General features: G+C 37.9%; 1 protein-coding gene across 1 annotated transcript in view; it reads left to right on the top strand.

Annotated features, from left to right (window-relative positions):
- LOC150089376 (polyamine deacetylase HDAC10-like) overlaps window positions 1–17,936 on the top strand; it is a 162,386-nt gene that overhangs the window by 77,616 nt on the left and 66,834 nt on the right. Inside the window, exon 4 of the mRNA XM_090389961.1 lies at window positions 5,952–6,023. Coding sequence (XP_090246087.1) covers window positions 5,952–6,023 — 72 coding nt within the window. The remainder of the gene's footprint in view (window positions 1–5,951; window positions 6,024–17,936) is intronic.

The following is a 17,936-nucleotide window of genomic DNA, read 5'->3' as shown; positions in this document are numbered from 1 at the left end:
AACTACATGCTGACAAGCAGATGCTTCTCCTTCTGCAATAAAAACTCCTGCATCTCCTCTGAAGTGAGAGTGCTATATCTACATTGGTCAGTATATGAGATTTTCCCGTGCTATTTTCTTGCACCAAAGCTTCACCTACTTTTTTGCATGGAATGGCATATGGATTATCCCTCAAAATATTTTTGAATTTTTCAGTAGTAGCTGCATTCAGAGAACATTTTCTGAAGTTTTGTGCTTGTAATTAAGGAGCGTGAGGAAATGCGGTGCCAACTCAGCATCGTTATGGACCTTTATAAGAACTTGTAGAACAGGGTAGATGCCTTCGAAGGACTTAAATTTAGGGGCTCATCAAGGTCTCAGCTGCCCACATCAATGCCAGAGCTTACATTTGAACATCAGGCAACAAAGTGGCAATCCCCAAGGCAGAATGCACTGGTCCTACAGGAATTAGTTGTTGTTGGTGGCTCTATTGTCAGGGAAATGGGGAATATATTGTGCAAAAAGGATAGGTGGTACAGGACCAGGGTATGTCAGGGGCAAAAGTTCATGATATTGTAGAGCAGATATCATCTTTTAAGGGCACAAAAGGTGATATTGTTGTAAACATTGGCACCAATGATATTAAAAGTAGGAGAACACCGGAATTACTTAACAAGTACAGGTCAATGGACCAAACTTTCAACTTTGATGAAACCAGATGAAACCATAAGTCTAACAATGATAATCATAATACCCACTCTAACATACGCAGCCCAAACATGGTCTTTGAGAGCAAAACAAGTAAATAAACTCAGAACATGCCAACGAGCAATGGAAAGAAGTATACTGGGTATAACCCAAAAAAGACAGAATAAAAAACAAGAGGACTTGAGAGATAAGCTCACAACTGTTTGGTTACCATGAGAAGGAAAAAGAAATAGAAGAAGACAGAAAACCAGGTGGAGAGATGAGTTAACATCCCTTATGGGCCCCACTTGGACAAACTGGCAGTGAAGCGAGATGAATGGAGAAAGTTGGGGGAGGCCTTTGCTCAGCAGTGGGATTCCACAGGCTAACACAACAACCAGTAAAATCACTTTTGCTATATTTTTATTCCTTGACATGATCAATAATATTTTAATGATAAAAATAAAACTCACTACTGGCAGAACATTATTGTAGTCTAACAAAACAATCCATTTGAAAATATTTATTTATTTATGCATGATAACAGTGTGATCACACTGAACTCTGTGCTTACAGAGGGCTCCATGTGTACTCTAAAATATGTTACTAGTTTGTGTTTTTTAGTTCTGACAAAATTTATTATTAAAAATTTTTGTATTATGATATATACAAATGCATTTTACATTGGATATCAGAATTTTGGAAGGCAGCAAGCTTTGTCTATAGAAAGTGAATTTATTACAAAAAAATAATAAAAATCTGTTCTTGAGGGTGCTTTCTGACTTCAAAATGTTTAATTTTTTAGAATATGTGCACATCTGAAAACAAAATTACCACTTTCTGTATATTAAATTGCTCTAACCCTGAGATAGAAATAATAGAATTAAAAAGTAGTTTTATTTCTCATCATAGTCTCCTGCAACACTAATACATGTTTCCCAATGATGTTCCAAGGCTTTAATTCCTACCAAAAGAAATTAGCATTAGTATTAGTAGAGGCATATGATGCAAGAAAGCAAGCTTATGCAGCATCAGCCAAAAAAAAAAAAAAAAAAAAAAAAAACCTACTTCCATTTCACCAGCTGAGCCTTAAATTGATTTAGGCTATCAGCTTCCACAACAAGAAATGGAAGTCTGTTCCACAAACCTATTACATGCTGGCTAAAGGCAAATTTCCCCACATCTATCCTACATCTGCCTTTCCTCAATCTGAATTTATGCCCTCTCAGGTGATTATTCTGAGCAAGAGGAAGAATCCCATCAGCATTGAGCATGCTCAAACCATTCAAGGCTTTATACATCTCTATAAGATCACCTCGCAGGTGCCTAGTCTCCAGACACTGTAATTTGCAAAACTTAAGCCTTTCTTTGTAAGAACAACCCTTTGTTCCATTCACTAATCTTGTTGCCCTTCTTTGTACTCATTCCAGCAGCTCTACATCCTTCTTGAAATGAGGCCTCCAGACCTGTATACATTACTCAAGGTGTGGCCTGACCATTGCCTTATACAAAGGAATAATCACCTTCTTATTGCTGCTAGAAAACTTCCTGTATATCATTGACAAGACACCATGAGCTACTCTTGCAGCCCGTCTGCACAGCTCAGAGAATTTCATATCTGCCTACACAATTACCCCCAGGTCCTTTTCATTCTCTACCACTGTCAGTGTGTAGTACCACAGAGTTGATACATTGCTCTGGGGTTGCTGTTTCCCATATGTAGTGCTTTACATTTGTCAATGTTAAACTTCATTTGCCACCTCTCAGCCCATCTACTCAACCTTTTCAGATCCTGTTGCAGCACCATAGCATCAGTAGTGTCCTTAACAACCCTGCCAACCTTCGTATCATCTGCAAACTTGGACATTAAGCTTGATATACCATCATCAATATCATTTTTAAATACAGAAAACAACAATGGACCCAATACTGAACCCTGAGGGACTCCACTAATAACATTAGTCCACAATGAGCAGTGTCCATTGATTACCACTCTCTGTCTTCTCCCCCTCTCCATAGCAGCAATTTGCCTCCAATGCCACACTGCTCCAATTTGTGCAGCAGTCTTCCATGTGCAACAGTATCAAAACCCTTTCTAAGATCCAAGTATATAATATCAAAGTTATTTCCTGCATCCAGTTCTTTTGTGACTGCATCATAGTATCCAATCAAATTGGTCAGGCAAGACTTCCCCTTAACAAAACCATGCTGTGTCCGAGCTATAACTGAAGTCTAGATGATCCTGCAGTACTTCTTTAAGGCGCCTCCGTAGCCAGGTGGGAAGGAGCAGCAGTGCGTAGCACACGCTTCTTGATTAGACCGGGGTTCGAGCCCGTCACCACCAAATACGGAGGATGCGGAAAGGTCAGGGAATGACCACCGCATATCCCGGAGCAATATGGCCTTAGCTGCTAATGCTCCTAAAAACCAAATAACAAATAACAAACAAACAAACAAGTACTTCTTTAACCAGTGCCTCCATTAATTTTCCGTGACCAGAAGTTAAACTCACAGATCTATAATTACTCGTGTCAGCTTTTGATCCTCCTTTGTGAATTGGGGTCACATTTGCACATCTCCAGTCCATGGGTACCTCCCCTGAGTCCAAGGAAGCTCTCATAATTATGGTAAGGGTTTGCTTACTTCCTTTGCTGACTCCTTTAATATAACTGGATAGATCCTATCCACCCCAGGTGCCTTTTTTATGTTTATCCTCAACAATTTCTCCTCCACTTTCCTCTCAGTTATTGCAAAATCATCTAGCTCACTGCCAGAGTTTACTTCACCTCTGGCATTCCCCTTCATGAATAACTCCTCATGTGTGAATGTGGATGCAAAATACTCGTTTAGTTTGTTAGCCACCTGAACAGAATCCTCAGCTGTTGAACCATCAATATCCAGTGTACCAATCTGATTCATCCCTTTCCTTCTATAGTTTACATAGGTAAAGAACTATTTTCTGTTTTTCATTGCATCCTTTGCCAAGGATTTCTCATAATCTGCCTTTGCCTGCCTAATCTCCTTTGTGACTTGGTTACAGACCAGCTTATATCTATCATAGGCTTCCACGTAACCCATTAATTTATATGTATCCCATGCATTTTTCTTCTCTGCCATATGTCTCCTTAGTCCATCTGACATCCATTTAGGCCTAAACCTTGAACAATATTTCTTAGTTGGTATGTAACGCCTAGTAGCTTCCAAGATAAGTTCTTTGAATGCTTCCCATTTTGAATTTACTGTTGGTAACATCATCAGTTGGTCCCACTGTATAGAATTTAAATACTGTCTCAGACCATCGTAGTCGCCTTTACAAAAGGAAAAAACCCTTCCCTTTACCCCTGATGGTAGTTACCTCTTTGAGTAAATCCCACTTAAGCACACTGTGATCACTGCCACCTAGTGGTTCCTTTATCTGCAGATTATTAATGCATGAAGAATCACTACTGATAATCAGATCAAGAGTATTAATCCCTCTAGTTGCCTCCCGAACATGCTGATGTAGAAAACAATCATCCGATAAATCCACAAAAGCCTTGCTAGTGTGTGAGTGACCAACCCACAAATTCAGTCAATATCTGGGAAATTAAAATCCCCTATTATAAAACTCTCTGATTTACTGGCCCACTCTATTTCCCTGTACAGTTTCTTATTATACTCATCAGAGTCATTAGGCCTATAGCACACTCCTACTCTCAATTTTGATCTCCCAATGCTTATGTCTCACACCAAACTGATTCGACACTCGACTGGCTTCACTTCCTTGGATTTTATGTGTTTCTTAACTAATAGCATAACCCCTTCTCCCTTCCTATCCTGTCTATCCTTTCTGTACACATTGTACTCCCCAAATTCCAGTTCTGCATTCCTTATATCTGTGTGACACCACATCTCTGATATCCCAACAATATCTGCCTTTGAAGTTTTGACCAACACCTCAAATTTGTTTGCTAAACTCCTAACGTTGGTGTACATGCAAGCATATATGAACCTGTTCCTATGCTTAGCTATCCTAATGCAGCCCATATATTTACTTGTTCTGCAATGACTACCTGTACTGAGTTGTGATGGTGTTTCCATGTTCAAGCTAATTGATGAAGATGATACCCTGAGAATCTCATAAAAATGATGCCATCACCTTCTTTGCTGATGATCGCACACTGAATTTCTTTGAGGGTGGTGATCAGTGATGTTTCTACTGTATGCTTTTTTCTTTTGATTTGGGATCAAAGTGATGGAGCCACATTTCATTGATTGTTATGTGTTTGTTACAAAAGGTTTCTTTGCTGGTGTGGTATATGGAGAGAAGTCTGGACTTTTCCAGGCCCATATGCCCTTTTGGTTAGTGTCAACATTCAAGCATCCATCCATCTTGCTCACATTTTTGCATGTTAAGGGTATCAGTCAATATGATCTGTCACTGATGTCAGCAACATGTTGAATGGTGACATAGTGGCCCTGCAGGGCAATGTTGTTGACTTCTTTGACATTTTATGGAATGGTGGCAGTTTTTGGAGTGCCTCCAGTGTGTTCTTCATCACACAATTCTCTGCTACGCTTAAACTGAAGGCACTACCTTTTAAGTATATCATTTAAAGCAGCAGAGTCGCCTAGTGTGTTCACCAAGTCTTTGTGAATATCAATTGGAGTCCCATTTTATCTCATAAAATATTTGATAAAGTTCTAACTTCAGTTTTCTCCCATTTTTTTATAGAGGTAGGAAACCAACTGACTCCTTCAGTCAGTTGTTCAACTGCAATGAAAAAAGTATTATTGTGAGTAGCCTCTAATTTTGTGTATATGCATTAGAGATGTGCAGGTATATAATACATGTTTCAAATTAACTTGAATTAATTATTTAAATATTGGGGTACAGCAACTTGATCACTCCCTCATACACATAGTATATTATTTCATTATCTGTTAAATAATAAAATTAATTTCATTAATGTTATTAGTGTAATTTTTTGCGTTGAATACATGTTATACCTATACATGTTTATTTAATATAATTTTATATGCATCTACATACAAGCAAATACATATATGCCAAAACTAAATGGGTACTAATGAAGATATAAGGTAATAAAGGAGTTATACCTGATACTTGAAATGTTTTTAAGTGTTTATCAACTCATTAGATATTTTAATGAATTAGCTCACTACATTACCCCTTGAATAAGCAGAACTGTGCTTGGTGAGGGACACTTAATTATTTGTATATCAAATGCAAGAAACATATATGAATTAATAAATACCTTCTTTTAATATTTTGTTAAATTTAGAAATCTTATGAATCAGCAATTTTGGCAGCTGGTAGTGTTTTGGAATTGGTGTCTGCTGTTCTTGAAAAAAAGGTAATATTATTTTCTGTAATATCTTATTAGTGTTGTTCTACAACTTTAATACATTGGCAATAGATGAATAAAGCAGTGATAAAGACTGCTTGTTTGAAAGGATAATGCTAATAGTTTGTTCACTTAAGAGTATTTAAGTTTGTATTGCATTCAAAAACTTGTTTAATTATTAGTTATATGAAAAAAATTTTTGAAGTTATTTTGCTTTTATTTTCGAACAAATTTTTCTTTTATTTTTTAACATTTATTATTTAACTGTAAGAAACAAAACTATCATATTAGTGTAATAAAATTCCACTGATATAAAGAAATTTTTGAATGAAGTGAAGAAGGATAAATGTCATTCATTTCACATCTCTATAATACCAATCATACTGATACAAGGCATAAAAAATTTAGTGAGTATTAGCCATATAGTGCAAGGAAGCCACAGGTTTTTGCTGCACCAGCAAAAAAACATGCAGATAAGAAAATATAAATTTTGTGCTTCTCTCCTCATGCAGGTAACTAACTATCCACTTAACGTTTGAATTTCTTCAAACTGTCAGGCTCAAATAGCTGCCACTTTTCAGACCATTCCTGAAGCCTCTTCAAGTCATCCTGCTTGGCACTGATCATTAATAACTCTCCCAATCTTTGTCATCTGAAAATGTTGGCATCATGCCTTCTATCCCCTCATCAATGTCATTTATGAAAATGAGAAAAAACAGTGGTGCATGAACTGATCCTTGAGGGACCCACTCCTGACATTACACCAATCTGAAGAATATCCATTAATCACAACCCTCTGCCCTGCAGCCACCCAGAAATTCATCTTAGACTCTTACTAGTAATCCTGAGGCGCCTCTGTAGCCAGGTGAGCAGGAGCAGTAGTGTGAAGCATACGCTTCTTGATTAGACTGGGGTTCGAGCCTGTGACCACCAAATACGGAGGATGTGGAAAGGTCAGGGAATGACCACCGCATGTCCCCAGAGCAATATGGCCTTAGTTGCTAATGCTCCTAAAAACCAAATAACAAACAAACTAGTAATCCCAACCTGTTCAAGCTTATACAGTATCCTCTCATGAGGGACTGGGTTAAATCCTTGCTAAAATCCAAAGAAACAATGTTGAAATTATTTCTTACATCCAGCTCATGAGTAACTATGTCAAAATAGCTTACCAGGTTAGTTAAACATGATTTTCCCTTAACAAAACCATGTTGTGTGTCCTTCAAAATGCTATTTCTGTCTAAATGTCCCTGGATTTCACTCTTAATCATTGCCTTTAAGATTTTCCCTGCCACTGAAGTCAAACTAACAGGTTCGTAATTACCGACTTCATTTTTAGAACCACCTTTATATATATGTTGGCATTTCTCCAGTTCAAAGCAATCTCTCCTGACTCCAGTGATGCCCTCATAATTAACCGTAGGGTTCAACACACTCTTTAGCTGCCTCCCTCAGAATTACTAGGTATATGCCATCCATTCCAGGAGCCTTACTTACTTTTAGGTTTGAAAGTTTTTCTAAACAGTTCTCTTATTTTCATATCATATAACTAAAATTATGACTCAGTGTCCCTCACACAGTTTATTAGCATAAAGGGTCTTTCATCAGTAAAAACTGATGAAAGACCCTTTATGATATGAACTGCCTATTCAGTTCATCAGCTGGGTTATCCAAAGCTTTTCCACACCCAATATACATGGGTCTGATCTGATTCATTTTCTTCTTCTTTATATTCACATACATGAAAAACTCTTTGCCCTCATTCTTTGCTCTCTTAGCCAGTACTTTCCCATACTCAGCTCTAGCCTCCCTAACCTTATCTCTGGTACTAGTACAGATCAACTTGTAGCTGTTGTAGTCTTAGTAGATGTGCAGAAATTTGCCTTTAGCCAGTGGGTGATTGATAGTTGGAACAAACTTCCATCTGTTGTAGTGGAGGTCAGCAACTTAAATAAGTTCAAGGCAGAACTAGACAAACATTTGGAGTGGACAGGAAGGGTTTTTTTTTTTTTTTTGGCTGATGCTATATAAGTTTGCTTTCTTGCATCATATGCCTCTATTAATGCCAATGCTAGTATTTTCATTGCTCTGTTACTTTCCCATGCTGTCCTTTTCTGCTCTATTAGACTAGCCAGCTCTGTATTCATCCATACTGGCATCCTCCTCATGTTATATTTTCTTAATGGCATATATGTATTTGTGGCTTCCATGATTATTGCTTTTAAGGTATTCCATTATTGTAATGTATTCACCCACTAACTCAGAGGGCTGATGAACCTCCTATATGTGAGTCCTGTGACAGTTTTATCAATTAGACTTTTGACTCTCCAGATTTTAGCAATACATGTTTTACTGCTTTTATACATCTGACTGAGCTTTATACACTCAGTCAGATATATATATATATATATTTAATACATATATTTTTACCCTTATATGATTTATGACAAGATAACCTTTTTTTCAAAGGTTACCGCAATTTATTTATACCTCTTTTTTAAACTCGTATAATTATCTCCTGGTGCATAATAGCCTTAGATGTTGATGCATCATTAAAACCAAAACAAACAAACAAAACCCACTAACTCAAGTTCACTCAATCAATATGTGTTATTCAGTGCCTTAAAATGCAACAGTCCCCTTGTTTGAAATTAAAACCCTTGCCTTTACCTTTAGAATTACCTTTAGCCCTTACATTTGAACCTTGCTGCCATTGTTATAGTTATAGAGTGAGTGGTGGGGGAATTAAAATTTTTTAATTGTGGTAAATAGGTAGCTCTGAAATTTGAATCACTTACGTTGGCATTAGTTTGATAATTTTGTTATAAATTATAATTAACATAATTTTCAAGCATAATAGTATAGCCTAATACATATAATGCAAACTTGGTAGCATGGTAGTATTATCGCTGTGTAACTGGTGTATCAATAAAAACATTCAAATTTTAATTATATATAATTAATAACTATATAATATCAGTGTAAATACACCATAGTTAACCCATAAATTTGAACTACGTAAGTAGTGTAGAAGGCATCGTTTTAATTGTATTTCATATTGTGGTTGCCTTCACAACAAGATAGCGGTATTGCACTACTTCAAATAAATAATGCTTCTCTAGTAGAAGGTAATGCATTCCCTGGTAATGCAACATGGCATCACAGTTGTGAAGTTATATCCTCAATATGAGAGATGCCAACGGTGTTGGTAAAAATGTAATTTGAAAATGAAATGCACATGGCATAATTCCTATGAGTTTTGGTAATTAACTATAAAAATAAATAACAGTAGTCTTTTCTACTAGAGAAGCGTTATTTATTTGAAGTAGTTCAATACCGCTATCTCGTTGTGAAGGCAACCACAATATGAGATACAATTAAAATGATGCCTTCTACACAACTTACGTAGTTCAAATTTATGGGTTAACTATGACGTATTTACACCGATATTATATAGTTAATTACCAAAACCCATAAGAATTATGCCATGTGCATTTTGTTTTCAAATAATTAATAATCATATTTAAAGATGAAATGCACAAGGCATAATTATATATGGGTTTTAAGTAATTAACTATTCGGAGTTGTCCTCCGAATCACAGCCTTATGAAAAATATAGCTTGTTTGATGTTTGCAGAACTATCAAGAATAGGACATGATAATGCCAAGGTGGAGTCTTTGTGTGTGCTTGATGTATGGAGTGTGAGGATATTAGGTGCAAACTCAGTGTTGTCATAAGCCTTTATGAGAGCTTGAAGAACAGGGTGAATTAACTCAGAGGAATTAAATTGGGAGGGGCCCATCAAGCTCTCAGCTGCCCATGTCAATGCTAGAGCTTGCACTTAATCATCAGGTAACAGTGTTTCAATCCCCCAAGGCAGAATGTGCTGATCCCACAAGAGCTAGTTGTTGTCAGTGACTCTTTTGTCAGGGAAATGGGAAATATTGTGCAAAAAGGAGGATGGGTGGAATAGGACCAGAGTATGTCTGCCACGGGGAGGGGGAAGTTGATCACATTGTAGAGAAGATATCATCTTTTAAGGGCACAAAAGGTGATATTGTTGTAGATGTGGCACTAATGACGTAAGAATAGGAGATTTACAGAACTTAACAAGTACAGGGCAATGTTGAAAAAAAATTGCGTTAGGGTTGAATTTGAAAGTGTCTGCAATTCTGCCCAGACATGATAGGAGGGAGTATACGATGAGAGCCTTGTCAACCAACTTGAGCCTGGAGAGATTGTTCAAGGCTCCTGGGGTAGAATTTTTCTCAATGTGATTGTGCTCGTTAACAGGAGAGACTGCTTCTATAGGGATGGGATACACTTAAATATGGTGCAAGAATATCTGCTGATGCTATTGAGGTAGTGTTGGGTGCTTACCTAACACTCCCTCAATAGAATAACAATAACCACAGCCAGAGCTAAAAGTAATTCTTCCACTGTTTTATTGGAATGAGGAGCAGCCTTGAAAGCAAGGTGCTGGGGATTTTAAGGACTGCTGGGAGTCATCATGAAACAAGTAAATACATAGACTGTTAGGGTAACTAAGAGTTACAATAGATACATTTTATACTTGCATGTACACAAATTCTCCCCACTTAGTGGACCTTCTCTAAATCCAAGACATCTTTGGATTCAGGGAAGGTCCCTGCAGATTGGAGATACGCTAATGTATTCTCAATTCACAAAGGGGGATCAAAGGGTGACACGAGTAATTACAGACCTATTAGTTTAACTTCTGTTCCAGAGAAAATAATAGTCACTGGTAAAAGAAGTCATGCAGAATCATCTGCACAGGGCTGAAATTATAGTTCAGACACAGCATGGGTTTGTTAAGAGGAAATCTTGCCTGACTAATTTGATTGGATACTATGATATGGTCAAACAATTTTTATATTATATACTTGGATTTCAGGAATGCAGCAATGCTTTTTATACTTTTGCACGTAAAAGAATGATGTACAAATTGGAGCACTGTGGCATTAAGGGCAAGTTTCTGCTGTGAGGGGGGGAAAAGAGAGAGAGAGAGAGAGAGAGAGCGATTCTTCCTCTTGCTCAGATTGCACACTTGGGGGGGGGGGGTATGAATTCAAATTGAGGAAAGACAGTTGCAGAATAGAGAAATGCAGAAATTTGCCTTTAGCCAGCAAGTGTTGATTACCGGAACAAACTTCCATCTGTCGTTGTGAAAGTTGATAGCTTAAATAGATTCAAGAAAGAACCGGACAAACTTTTGGATAAATGAAATGGGAAGAGTTCTTTTTCCTTTTTTTTTTTTTTTTACTGATGCTGTATAAGCTTGTTTTCTTGCATCATATGCCACTACTAATGCTAATATACTAATGTCAACATAGACTTTACATTAAACAATTTAAAAGAATGGTTCACAAGGGATGATGAATTAAAACAGCGAACTACAATTTCCATTAACATCATAATTGCACTCACTTCTCTACTTATTCGAGCCTGACAGTTTAAATTCAACCCTGATTCTTACAAGCAAATATATGGACTTCCTATAGGTCTGGATATATCAGCCCTGCTATCTGAAATATACTTAGCCTTTATAGGGGATGATATTCTGAACCCTTTCCCTCCACAGTCAAACTTTTTATCCATTATGCAGATAATATACTCAGTTTCTAACAAACAGTAGACCACCTTTTTGATAAATTTAGTAATGTTCACCAAAGATCTGAAATATAAATTAGAATATGAACAGAACAGAACAAAAAATGTAATAGCATACATTTCTTCAAACTTAAAATTTTCAAAGACAATAATAATTAATTACATACTTGTATTTAAAGAAAAACAACCACACAGGTTAGTTCTTGAGCTCCTGCAAACGATAAATTTTCTTTACACATTTTATCATATTTTTGATTAATTAACATATTAATTTGTGTTTTACAAATAGATTAAATAGGCGATAGGTGTAGTAGCATTTGTTAGCTTATTTTTAAAATTTAGCTAGTGATTTTGTAAGTTACAGCTCTCTACTCATACCACTATTGTATCGGAGTTTTGGTGTGTGAATATCATAGTAACCAGTAGCGCAGAAGAATGGTAAGGTTTTAATTGTAATAAATAAATAGTTTGAAGGTTTTAATTACTTTTTCGGCATATTTCTTTTGTATTTAGCTAAGGATATAACTAATATAATATTGTGTATTCATAACGGTATAGTGTAACTTGATAGCGTATATCTCAGTTCTCAGCTGCTCAGCTCAACAACAGAGCTCACTCTTGTGCATCAGGCAACACAGAGGCAATCTCCAAGGCAGAAGGCACTGGTCTCAAGGGAACTAGTTATTGTTGGTGACTCTATTGTCAGGGAGACGGGGAATATACTATGTAAGAAGGATAGGTGGAACAGGACCAGGGTATGTCTGCCAGGGGCAAAAGTTGATGATATTGTAGAGCAGATATAATCTTTTCAGGGCACAAAAGGTGATATTGTTGTACACGTTGGAAATAATGACATTAAGAGTAAGAGATCTGCAGATTTACTCAACAAGTACAGGTCAATGTTGAAAAAAAGTTGCGAGTTAGGGTTGAATGTGAAAGTGTCTGCAATTCTGCCCAGACACAATAGAAGGGAGTATATGATGAGAGCCTTGTCAATCACTTCGGCCCTGGAGAGATTGTGCAAGGCTCAAGGGATAGAATTTATTTCAGCCTGGTCTATGCTTGTTGACAGGAGAGACTGCTTCTACAGGGATGGGATACACTTAAATAGAAAGGGTGCAAGAATATTTGCTGATGCTATCAAGGCAGTGTTAGGTGGGTCGGAAAACTGCTGTGGGGGGGATACACAGAATAAAAGGTTAACAGTGGCCACAGGGAGAGGCAAAAGTGATTCTTGCACTGCTTCTATTAGAATGGGAAGCAGACTGGAAAGCAAGGTAATGGAGATTTCCAGGACTGATGGGAGTCGTAGTCGCTATGAGCAGGAACAGTTGCATGTATACTTGCATGTATACCAATGCTAGGAGTATAGTTAATAAATTTGATGAGCTTCAAGTGCTAGTCAAGACATCAAAGGCAGATATTGTTGGGATATCAGAGACGTGGTGTCACACAGTTATAAGCAGTGCAGAATTGGAATTTGGGGAGTACAATGTGTATAGGAAGGATAGACAGGATAGGAAGGGAGGAGGGATTATGCTGTTAGTTAATAAACACATAAAATCTAAGGAAGTGCATCCAATTGATGTTGGTGGACAATGCAGTGTTGAGTCTGTTTGGTGTGAAATAAACACTGGGAAAGGAAAATGAGAGTAGGTGTGTGTTATAGGCCTAATGAATCTGATGAGTATAATGAGCAATTGTGCAGAGAAATAGAGTGGGCCCAGTAAATCAGAATGTCTTATAATGGGGATTTTAACTTTTCAGATATTGAGTGGAACTTGTGGGTTGGTCACTTGCACACTAGCAAGACCTTTGTGGATTTATTGGATGTCTGTTTTCTACAGCGACATGTTAGAGAGGCAACCAGAGGGAGTAATACTCTTGATCTGATTATCAGCAGAGATTATTCATGCATTAAGAATTTGCAGATAAAGGAACCACTGGGTGAGAGTGATCTCAATGTACTGATGTGGGAATTACTTAAAGATGTAACTTCCATCAAGGCTAAAGGGAAGGGCTTTTGCTTTCATAAAGGTGACTACAGAGGTCTCAGACAGTTTTTAAATTCTGTACCTTGGGATCAACTGATGATGTTAGCAACAATGAATTCTAAATGGGAAGCCTTCAGGGACTTAATTTTGGAGGTTACTAGGCTTTTCATTCGAACTAAGAAATACTGTTCATGGTTTAGGTCTAAATGGATGTCAGATGAATTAATAAGGCTAGTGGCAGAGAAGAAGAATGTATGGGATGCATATAAAGTATCAGGCGATACAGAAGCCTATGGCAGGTATCAACTAGTCTGTAATCAAGTCGCAAAGGATGTTAGCCAGGCGAAGGCAGATTATGAGAAATCTTTGGCAAAGGATGCAAAGAAAGACAGCAAAGAGTTGTTTACTTACGTAAACTTTAGAAGGAAAGGGATGAATCAGATAAGACCACTTAACATAGATGGGTTGACTATTGATGATCTTGCTCAGGTAGCTGATAAACTGAATGAGTATTTTGCATCTACATTCACACACGAGGAGTGATTCAATGAGGGGAGTGCCAGAAGTTTATCAAATGCTAGCAGGGAGCTAAGTGATTTTGTAATAACTGAGAGCAAAGTGGAGGAGCAATTGCTGAAGTTAAACATAAGGAAAGGTACCTGGGGTGGACGGGATTTATCCAGTTATATTAAAGGAGGCAGCAAAGGAAGTAAGCAAAGCCTTAGCCATAATTATGAGAGCTTCCTTGGACTCAGGGGAGGTCCCCATGAACTGGAGGTGTGCAAATGTATCACCAATTCACAAATGAAGTTCAAAAGGTGACACAAGTAACTACAGATCTGTTAGTTTAACTTGTGTTCTGGGGAAAATAGTGGAATCACTGGTTAAAGAAGCATTGCAGGATCAGCTAGACAAGACTGCAGTAATAGTTAAGACACAGCATGGGTTTGTCAAAGGGAGGTCTTATCTGACCAATTTGCTTACTATGATGTGGTCACAAAGTAACTGAATGTCAAAAATAATTTTGATATCATGTACTTGGATTTCAGGAAAGCTTTGATACTGTTGCACATGGAAGACTGCTGTACAAATTGGAGAGTTGTGGCATCAAGGGTAAGCTGCTACAATGGATATAGGGATGGTTGAGTGGGAGACAACAGTGGTAATCAATGCAGTGCTGTTTGTGGAGAAATGTTATTAGTGGACTTCCCCAGGGTTCGGTGTTGGGCCCATTGTTGTTTTGTATATTTATCAATGATATTTATGAAGGTATATCAGGTTTAGTGTCCAAATTTGCAGATTATACAAAGGTTGGCAGGGTTGTTAACGACAGTAATGACAGTATGCTACTCCAACTGGATCTAGATAAATTGGAAAAATGGGCTGAGAAGTAGCAACTGTAGTTTAAAATTGACTAATGCAAAGCACTGTATATGGGTAGCAATAACCAAAGAGAAATGTACCAAATGGGTGGTACTACACTCAGGGAAGTGGAAAGTGAAAAAGACCTGGGGGTAATTGTGCAGCCAAATATGAAGTTCACTGAGCAGTGCAGATGGGCTGCCAGGGCAGGTCATGGAGTCTTGTCAATGATTTATAGGAATTTTGCTAGCAGGGACAGGGAGTGATTATCCCTTTATACAAGACAATGGTCAGGCCACACCTAGAGTACCATGTACAGGATCTGGAGGCCTCATTTTAGGAAGGATGTAGAGTTGCTAGGATGCTCTTACCAAGAAAGGCTTAAGTTCTGCAAATTGCAGCGCCTGGAGAGTAGGCACCTGCAAGGTGATCTGATTGAGGTATATAAAGCCATGAAAGGGTTGAGCAAGCCGAATGCTGATGGGATTCTTCGTCTTGCTCAGATTAAGAACCTGCGGGGGCACAGTTTTAAATTGAGGAAAGATAACTGTAGAATAGATGTGAGGAAATTTGCCTTTAGCCAGCAGGTAGTTGATTGGTGGAACAGGCTTCCATCTTTTGTTGTGGAAGCTAATAGCCTAAATAAATTTAAGGCTGAGCTGGACAGACATTTGGAACGAATGGAGGGATGAAATGGGAGGTCTTTTTTTTTTTTTTTTTTTTTTGTCTGATGCTGCATAAGCTTGCTTTCTTGTATTGTATGCCTCTACTAATGCTAATCTCTAACTTGACAGCATAAAGTATAACATAAAACTAGATAGCGTATCACTGCATTAGCTTAGTATAGTATTGTATAATCAAATGTAGTATAGTAAGTATTATATAATTATACAATATAATTATACAAAATTATACAATATAAAGCAACGTGCACAAAGTAGAATGAGTGCCGTGGCTCAGGGAAGAACCGAAGGGTGAGATTCTCCAACAAAAAAGTGCAACTTGTGAAGTGTTTACGGAACTCTCTAGAACAGACATGACCTAGCCAAAGAGAGAGAAAGAGTGTTTGTGTGTGTGTGTCTGCTAGGTGCAGAGAGTGTCAAGAAATTAGATGCCAACTCAGCATTCAGGCGGGTGTCTGAGAGTTTGAAAAGTTTGGTAGATGCCCTCAAAGAATTAAAATGGGGATCCATCGAGCTGTCAACACACCAGAGCTCAGTCTTGTGCATCAGGCAACACAGTGGCAATCTTTAAGACAGATTGCACTGGTCCCACAGGAGCTAGTTATTGTTGGTGACTATTGTCAGAGAGAGAGACGAGAAATATTGTGCAAAAAGGATAGGTGGAACAGGACCAGAGTATGTCTGCTGTGGGGTGGGAGAAAAGTTGATGTTGTAGAGCAGATATCATCTTTTAAGGGCACAAAGGGTGATATTGTGAGAGACGTTTTAAGGTCGGTGCCTCCAAAACCTCTCTCAGGTTTCTAGATACCATTCAGAAAAGGGCAGTTAGGTTAACTAATGACTCACTCTAACAGAGTCTCTCCACTCGCAGTCTCATAGATGTACTGTTTCTGCTGCATGCCTTTTCTACAGATACTTCCTTGGGCACTGTTCTTCTGAATTGACTTCTATAATTCCCATTCTCTCTTTCAAAACAGTCCAAACACGTGCTGCCACCAGCCAACATCCATTTACTGTCCAACTTCAAACTCACAGAACCAACTTTTCATCTTCCTTTTTTATTCATTCAACTGCCGTTTTCTGGAACAACCTTCCTTCATACGTATTTCCTGAAAATTATAGTCTACAGAAGTTCAAATCTAATGTCAACAAATCTTCTTTTTGTCTTCTAAACACCTCCAACCAATGCACAGTACTAAGTACTAATGGTCCTGATACCTCTCGTATTTGGGGTTTTCGTAAAAAAAAAAAAAAAAAACATTGGCACTAATGACATTAAGAGTAGAAGATCTGCAGACTTACTTAGCAAATACTGGTCAATGTTGAAAAAACATCACGAGTTATGGTTAAATTTGAAAGTGTCTGCAATTCTGCCCTCTGCAGACATGATAGGAGGGAGTATATGATGAGAGCCTTGTCTTTCGATTCGGCCCTGGAGAGATTGCTTCTACTGGGATGGGACACACTTTACCATTAGCATTAGTAGAGGCATATGATGCAAGAAAGCAAGCTTATACAGCATCAGCAAAAAAAAAAAAACCGCTTCCCATTTACTCCAAAGACAAACATATGGAGGTGCAAGAAAGGGTGTAAGAATATTTGCTGATGTTATCGAAGCAGTGTTAGATGGATCGGAAAACTGCTACCTTAGGGGGATTCGTAGACTAATAGATTAACAGTAGCCGCAGGCAGAGGCGACAGTGATTCTTCCACTACTTCTATTGGAACAAGCAGGAGCCTGGAAAGCAAAGTTCTGGGGATTTCCTGAACTGCTGGGATTTATCATGGAACAAGTAAATACATGGGCTGTGTTAGGATAAATAATAAATAAGAGTAAGAATAGGTGCATGTATACTTGCATGTACACTAATGCTAGGAGTATAATAAATAAATTTGAGGTGCTGGTGAAGACATCGAAGGCAGATATTGTTGTGATATCAGAGATGTGGTGTCACACAGAGAGAAGGAATGCAGAATTGGTTTTTAGTGAGTAAATTGTGTACAAAAGCATAGACAGTATAGAGAGGGAGGAGGGGTTATGCTGTTAGTTAAGAAACATAAAATCTAAGAAGGTGCATTCAGCTGTAATGGGTGGACAGTGCAATATTCAGTCGGTTTGGTGTGGCATAGGCACTGGGAAAGCAAAATTGAGATTAGGAGTGTGTTATAGGCCTAATGACTCAGATGAGTACAATAAACAGCTATACAGAGAAATAGAGTAGGCCAGTAAATCAGAATGTCTTATAATGGG

Source organism: Mastigoproctus giganteus, chromosome 2 (assembly GCF_048544385.1).
Source record: "Mastigoproctus giganteus isolate SK-2022 chromosome 2, ASM4854438v1, whole genome shotgun sequence".
In the NCBI taxonomy this organism is placed as follows: Eukaryota; Metazoa; Arthropoda; class Arachnida; order Uropygi; family Thelyphonidae; genus Mastigoproctus; species Mastigoproctus giganteus.
Note: the sequence above shows the minus strand (reverse complement) of the source record. Positions and strands in the feature narration are given on the sequence as shown.